General features: G+C 36.8%; 2 protein-coding genes across 2 annotated transcripts; one reads left to right on the plus strand and one right to left on the minus strand.

The window, feature by feature from the left end:
• Positions 1-1,029: 1,029 nt before the first annotated feature.
• Positions 1,030-2,232, plus strand: LOTGIDRAFT_128013 (hypothetical protein; the record flags this gene model as incomplete). Its single annotated transcript, XM_009064140.1, has 1 exon — positions 1,030-2,232. One exon carries the CDS (start codon positions 1,030-1,032, stop codon positions 2,230-2,232), a length of 1,203 nt encoding a protein of 400 aa, XP_009062388.1.
• A 3,811-nt stretch (positions 2,233-6,043) lies between these two features.
• On the minus strand, positions 6,044-6,685 carry LOTGIDRAFT_127958 (hypothetical protein; the record flags this gene model as incomplete). The annotated part of the gene is made up of 1 exon (XM_009064141.1): positions 6,044-6,685. A coding segment is annotated over one exon (642 nt), but the record flags the coding sequence as incomplete, so codon positions are not given.
• Positions 6,686-7,911: the final 1,226 nt, after the last annotated feature.

Genomic DNA, 7,911 nt, shown 5'->3' on the forward strand with positions numbered 1-7,911 from the left:
GGGTTTCAAATTAAGCAAACTTTTTGATTTATTGGTGTTTCTAATGAATTATCATGTATTATTAATCATATCATTATGTTCTTATTGCATATAATTAAGAGTTTTAACCAATTATAAATGTCTCTGTTTGTACAGTCTGGATAAACAAAAAAAATACTTTTTGACCTTTCTTGATCGGGTCACTCATTGGAATTCTGGTGGTAATTCTCTTCTAATTTAGTTAATTATGAATTAATTATGAAGACAAACTGGTATTTTTCCAAGTAATTAGAACATCTCTACTTTCTATTCATATGAGTATTAGCATTTTCATATTCATAAATGAAAATAAGGGAACCCATCTTTAAGTGTCTGTATTTGATGAACTGTGGTTTGGTAGAGAAGATGATACAGGTCGATAGGGACAATGTCACATCTCGTCCACCACGTGATAAATCGAATCTTCAATATCTTATAAATCATAAAACAGATCTACTTCCTACTTGCCAAAACTTATAATTTATATAATATGACACATAAAACAATAGAACATCAGCGAACAATCATATACTATTGACTTGACAGAACAGGTGCCCGGGGCAATATACTCTCAAACACTCCTAGCCGCGGGAAATAACACGCCGTTTGAACACCTTCGATTGGTTCAATGGTAATAACCGAAAATATATGACGTTTTATGTTTTAACGAGCTTTATGGTTTGGGATAATTTTTGGTTTCTTACATATTGTGACGTCATTTGACACCTCGCAAAACAATCGGTCATATTTTTATGAAATTGGCTCGAGGCTGACATCCCAGACGGTATTGAGCGTGACCAAAGGTGGCAGAATCATTGAGAACCAAGCATTAAGTAACATTCATCATAAATAGCTCGGCGAGTCTCAACCAATTCAAATCATTCTGTGCAATCACTTCGATAAACCAACATCAGTGATTCGCAAGCTATGCTGATAATCTGTTTGAATTTTTAAAGTTCGTTTCAAAAAATCAAGATGGCTTCCCAGCGAGAGAGAGAAAGTACCGTGTATATGTTTTCAGATCAGAAGAAAATCATCAAGAAGCCGACAAGATGTGAGAGGTTTTTAGATTGTTTGAAATTTCGGTGTCGAGGATCGGAAGATAAAGAAGACAAGCGGAAAGCTTTAGTTGGTAAGGAAGGTGGCTATAGGATCAATTACACAGGACTTGGTGAACATAAAAGAAAATATCTGGCTGATATTTACATTACCCTTATAGACATTCCATGGCGATATGCTCTTGCCATTCTCTTCAATGTGTTTCTTGTCACCTATCTGTTTTTCGGTGTTTTATGGTGGGCAATGGCTCATAATAATGGGGACTTCGACAATTTAGACAATCCACACCATGTTCCGTGTCTGCTAGGAGTTAAATCGTTCGCTGGTTCGTTACTGTTCTCTATTGAAACTCAGACAACTATTGGGTACGGTTATGCTTACCCTAACGCTCACTGTGCGGGCACCTTGCCTTTAATTTATCTACAAGTTACCATAGGATTCTTTCTCGAATCCTTCCTCCTTGGATTCATCTTCGTGAAAATTGCCAGACCAAAGAATCGCGCCAAAACCATGTTGCTAAGCAAGAAAGCTGTCGTCTGCCAGGAAGATGGTAACCTTTGTCTCCAGATCCGAGTTGGTGACATGCGCAAATCTCATCTTATCGAAGCCTCAGTACAAGGTATGTTGGTCAGAAAACACGTGACGCAGGAAGGAGTTACCTACCCTTTGTATCAGAGAGCAGTGGAATTTGAAGCTAATGGAATGGGGGATCGTGTCTTCCTCCTCTGGCCAATGACCTTGACCCACAAGATCACAGAAGACAGTCCATTCTGGGGAATCCGACCATCAGACCTGAGTCACGAGAAGTACGAGCTGATTGTATTTTTAGTTGGTACTGTGGAAGCTACCGGCGAGGTTTGCGAGGCCAGAACATCATATACACCTTATGAAATTCTCTGGGGACATCGATTTGAACGAATAGAAGAATATGATTTGGGAAATGGTCGCTGGCATGTAGATTTTACCGGGTTCCATGATGTAGTGTATTGCCAGAATATCAGGCACAGTGCTGAAGAACTCGACAAATTCAAAGATGCCACTAACACGACTGAAGAGAAGAATGAGCGGGAAGTCAGATATGATTTAAATGGTGAATCGAATGGTGCCAAGGGTATTACGTTCGTAGCAAACAAAATGGCCGACTCAAGCATGTAAATTTCGGTAAGTAATAATTTGCAGTTTTTCTTTTCGAAGATGAGTATTATCAATAGCGAGTGTTTAATAAGGGTTTTAAAAAAGTTTTCAAGTAACTGTACATCCTACATTTCTGTTGGACTTCCTTTCAGTCTAAAGCCTTGAAAAGTGGTATTAGTTTTATCGTCGCTCCAGTCTAGTATAAGGCCCAACCCACAAAAATTACTTTAAAAACATCGAAATAAACATCAATTAAATCATGATATATCTCGTTATATTTCCTTCAAGTTTTTTGCATATTTCTGACAATTGATTGTTATTGATTACTTTCAACATGATCACGTGACAGTATTATGGCTCGTCGCCAATAATCTGTCGGTGGCTTTTCAGTATTTACCACGTGTTCTCTTTACAATAGGTAGCTATTACTGTGTCTAATACCTTGACATTATTAGCCACTTTCTATTATCAGAGCAGTTTGCGATTCGATTAATCAGTTCTCTTTCCCTTTCTTTACAGTATTTAGAATTTGATGAAAAGAAGAAACGGAAGTGACGTAGAGAAACCACGTTAAGAAGTTGAGATGATGGCGTTATGGCATAATTTATTCATTTGAAATCATTCCTTTATTTAATAATAGTCCGAAACTAGCTCTCTTAGATTAGACGCTTCCAGTGTATACTTGGCCAACCGGATGCAAATTAACCGGATTCTATCACGTGATTCAGAGTCTTGCCTTAGCTCAGTGTTTCGGACTATATTTATTTGTATATAGTTGTAAAAATATTAACTTATCCAGTAGTTTAGTATGGATTTTCTTTAATAAAATATGAAATTTATTGTCTCGTCTCTTTGCTTACAACAACAGATGGTAACTTCTTGAATAGAGGCCAGACAATCATTTAACTATACCATATTATGATCGCCGATGGCTCACTGCTAAAGCAACTCGATCTACAAGTTGGTTGGACACCATATTTTCGTCTTTGGTACAAACCAGACAAAACCTGACTTTACGAGATGATGTTAATTCTCCCATACAATTATCAAGAAGGAACATTAAACATGGAACCAAACTGTCTCTTAATTAACCTCTTTCTCATTCAGTTTTCTTAGCTCAATCAAAGCTGAAACCTTTATTATTGGCTGATGGTTCTCCCACGCATCACCTCCCTCCTCTTGACAATTAATTGACCACAACTCAGCCCATCCCTAACTTTAGGGTCATAGAAACTCCACTGTCTAGCTAATGAAAGAGGTCATGCCTACACTTCTGGAGCACCTGCTGCTATTCTATTCAACATTCTTGTATAGATAATTATATTATTACCAGCTTAAACAGAAAAAAGCCAAAAATTTAAAAATAAGAAATAGTAACAGTTATAGAATGATTTATTGCTGACAGGCAAATAGTTATCTATAGAAATATTACAAACAATCACAGGCTAGTTATCACAGAATAACAATATAATATACAACAAAACTTGTTAACAATATATATAGACACGATCAACCACCGCGTTCAGTTGTCTATTTGAATAAAATTGTTTTCATGAAACATTCTGTCTTCTCTTCAGTCATCTATTAACATGACACTAACATGACAGAAATACTAGAAACGCAGTCTACCCGATAACCGCAAACATAACAAACAATCAAGAAAAAGGACGGAGTTTCGGACTATTGTAAATTATTGCACAACAATCAAAGAAATTAATACACATCCGGGCCGATTCCAAAAATAAACACGACGAATCCATTTTTTTTAGAAAGGTGGCTATGGCAGTCAAGGTATAAGTACAAAGTTTGTAATAGCTTGACAAGATGGTAGAGAGGACTCTCAACTGTTGAATATTTAAATTGAGATAAACACTACCACAATAAACAAAAATACACCAAACATGCGTTCTGTTTTTTATCAACTTTTTAATTTTGCCACTTCAATTAGGGTCTAACATTCGTCAGTTTGATTATACCGCCAGCCAATCAACCCTAGTATTTGTGCCTCGAACAAGAGGTGAATTCCGAGAAGCATTAGATACTCAATGGACCTTTTGCTCGCGTCACAAAATCCCAACGTTGGAGAGTTCAGGAATTTATATTGGCTGGCAGTATCACCAAACTGATGAATGTTCAAGAGGGCCGTCGTAAGACTCTAACTGAAATTACTAAATAGACGAAAAAAAGTTAATAAAAAATAGAACGAAAGTTTGGTTCGGTTTTAATAAGACTATACAACAAACATATATAATCATAAAGACACCAGCTGGTCCACATGTACACAATAGACCTACAACTTGGATGTCTTGTAAATAATATTATGAAGGTTTTGTGATGAATACGGTAAAAACAGAATAAAGCAAATAGCCACAAAATAAAACAAAAATTATACCTTAGATAATTGCTTAGTAACCTTAAAAAGATTATAAAAAGCGCTGTGTTAAGCCAAATTTAAAAAAAACAAAATCTCATATTGGACAATTGATCAAAGATGTTGGCGATAAATTCCGATAAAAAATTAAAATCTAGAAAATAAAATGTAAAAGAACCTGTTTAGCAAATATTTACACAGAGAACCATAAATCACATATCAGAGGATTTTTGAGGCACGTTTAAATAATTTAGTGATGTTAGTTTATGATAAATTGTCAAATTATTTGCCTTATCGAGTTTATCTTGAAATTTAACCAGGTGGTCGAAGCTAGGGGTGGCTAATGTTGATGGTTTGGCTGTATCCTCGTATTGGGGTTGTCCCTGGAACGGGTCGTACAGCACATCTTTCTTCTGGTAACTATAGTCTGTAATTATATCAAATATACAGGTGTTTAATATACGACAACTATTAAGCTTGTTTGCAATAATTGGGGGGGGGGGGGGGGGAGGGGATTGATTTTCGTCTTAAATATATGTAAATAGTCTTCAGAAGTACTAGAAATATACGAAAGTCACATAATTCCTTCAAAATATTAAAATATTAAAATATTTTCAAACTAAGAATTTCTTTTACTATTTCTATCTATATATGGGCAGAATCTCAACTGTTAGGGGTCTCATTTTCAAAAGTTTAGAAAAATAAAATCCAGATTTTAAGAAACTCAGTAATCTGATTTGATGATGAAACAAACTTATTGTTTTATTTTAGTGATTGGTCAATCAGATGATTAACAAATTAATATCATATCAAATTAAGTTCTCGAGAATATCTCTCTAGAAATGATAATGGTTGCCTTGCGAATATAATTGAAAAACTACTACTCTCTAAGAATCAACAATATAATGCTAATAACATATCGATCGATAACTATGACGTATACGTATATAAACGGATCATTCTTCTAAAAAAAGAGTTAGGAGGGAACTTATGGGTGTTACAAAGATGTAATTGGTTACCTGATGGTTTCCCAGTAATAATTTCAGTAATAGATTCCCACATATACACAAAGACATTCATCTCCAGCTCCTTGTGTTTCGGCGCTTCTTGAGCTCTGGTCATCACATCCATTAAAATAGCCATAAACATGTTGGTCAGCAGGATCGTCACGGTGATGACAAAGACAGAGAAAAATATGATCTCCACAACGCCCATGCTCACTTCGGCATTCGTATTTTTAAAGGTGGCATCTCCCAACAAACCAACAAACATCGTCTCGATGGCAGCGACAAAGGAGAAGTAAAACTTGCTGGTGCGACCAAACAGAATGTACCCAATTACAGAGCAACCGATCAGATTAATTACAATAAAGGCAGCGAATCCGGGAAAGACTTTCATGCTGTCGCTCAAAACGTTGAAGACACTCTGTGTGATGCTGGTATATGCCATGGCTTTCAATAACCTCAATGTAGCTATGGTTACAACCACGCCCAATACGTATACGAAAGCATAATCCCATATCACTATATGATAAAAATTAACAAAAGCTCGTTCGTTTTCTTTAAAAAGAGCCAGGGCACCAGAAGCTTCTGAATCTCTGATCACAAACAGGATTATTCCCCCTAGTGACACACTAATACTGGTCAACTCGACTACATTCCAAAATCCCTTAAAATAATGCAACTTCTGCTTGGTTAACTTGATCACCATCAAAACTAAACTGATAATAATATACAGTACAAAACAAACTTCACACGCAATGATGAACACTCCTGCATTACCAACGTGCTGCGTAGGTCGGAACGGATAGATGTTATAATACGTTATGATTCCACCAGTTGCAGGGAACTCTGTCACAATACTGACGTACACGAACAAGTTAATATCGACATTATAAAGAGTAAACTCGAAAAACACGGCCCTTGTGTGCCGATCGATCCATTTTTGATGAAAGAGTTCCTTCAGAGATTCAGTGGATACTATTTTATTCACGTCCAGGTTTGCGATGTACCCCCCTCCACCGTAGGTATCAATTAAACCAGCTATAGGCAACCCCCAAATGTCGGCAGCTGAGGTGAACTTCCAAGCTTCAATGGTCAACATCAGTTCATCAGAGTCACTACACGGCTGACTGGTCCAATACGGGCAATAATGGCCTGTGTCCTCATTTAACAACTCATATTCTGGTATTTTAACAGATTTTCCAATAAACGGGTATGTAAAGTTTTCTGAAAGATAAAATCAACGAAGACATTATTCAGATGGTACACAGTATGTAAACTCTTCTCTTTAGAGGTAGGGTCAAAATGGACCAATTAAAAAAAGTACCTTAATATTCCGTACCTAACTCTTGACTTTTGGACAAAACGGACGCATTCTGACCAACTAATTTGGTCGACCTAACCCCTTGATCCTCTCAACTGTAACGCTTCTCTCAATTCAATGTTGGGAGGGGCAAGTAATATATCTGGAGGGACCAGGGTGTAATGTTGTTTAGTTGCAGTAATGAAATTAGTCGGTTGTCATATATTTTTTCGGTTGGGGGTGGGTGAGGGGCAATCTAATTCTGATGTGTGTACTGTGATTTGAATTTAATTGAATACAGTTAATCTGAGCCCCGACTAGTAAATACACGCACAGCAACGTTGTTATACAATTAAGACTTTCTGTCGAGAGCTCTGGTTGGCTGTATTCAATAGCGTACAATCCAATTAAACCGCTACATTTACAAATTTCTTAATGTCAATGTATGAGACAGTTGTAAAAAGCTACTTAGGAATTGTGAAGATGTGAGGGTCAATGCTCTGTGTGATCCTACGAGTTAATCCAGGGTAACTTACCACTAACGGCTCGGACTTGTCTCAATCTCGGTGGACCAACTCTCAGATTGCTGCTATCAAACGTAAAGAGTCTTTGACTGGCTGTCATCCTCGTCCCAGTATAATCATTCTCGGGAAACAGAGATTCTATCACTGTCTTGTCTAACCATTCAAAATAATGCTCAGTTTGGATCACCTGAAAACAAGAAAAGATGGTGAGGACAGGTGTTGTAGTGTTGCTGAAAAGATAAAAAGTTACAAATGAGGATAATGCAGTCAATGATCTTGTTTGCGCTTTGCTCACCACTTTGCACTCGTTGACTCTCCTACGCGACCCCAGCAATGTAAAACTTTACAATATTGTACAGCTTTCCATGTCCAGAAAAGGTAAAATCAAACCAATAAATGACCACTATCTTTTAAACAATATTTATTAAAGTTGGATGTGGCAAGTGGGAAACCAACAATTACGGAGAACATGAAAGATTAATTGGAAACATTTACATGGAC

The sequence above is a fragment of the Lottia gigantea genome (genome assembly GCF_000327385.1).
Source record: "Lottia gigantea unplaced genomic scaffold LOTGIsca_60, whole genome shotgun sequence".
In the NCBI taxonomy this organism is placed as follows: Eukaryota; Metazoa; Mollusca; class Gastropoda; family Lottiidae; genus Lottia; species Lottia gigantea.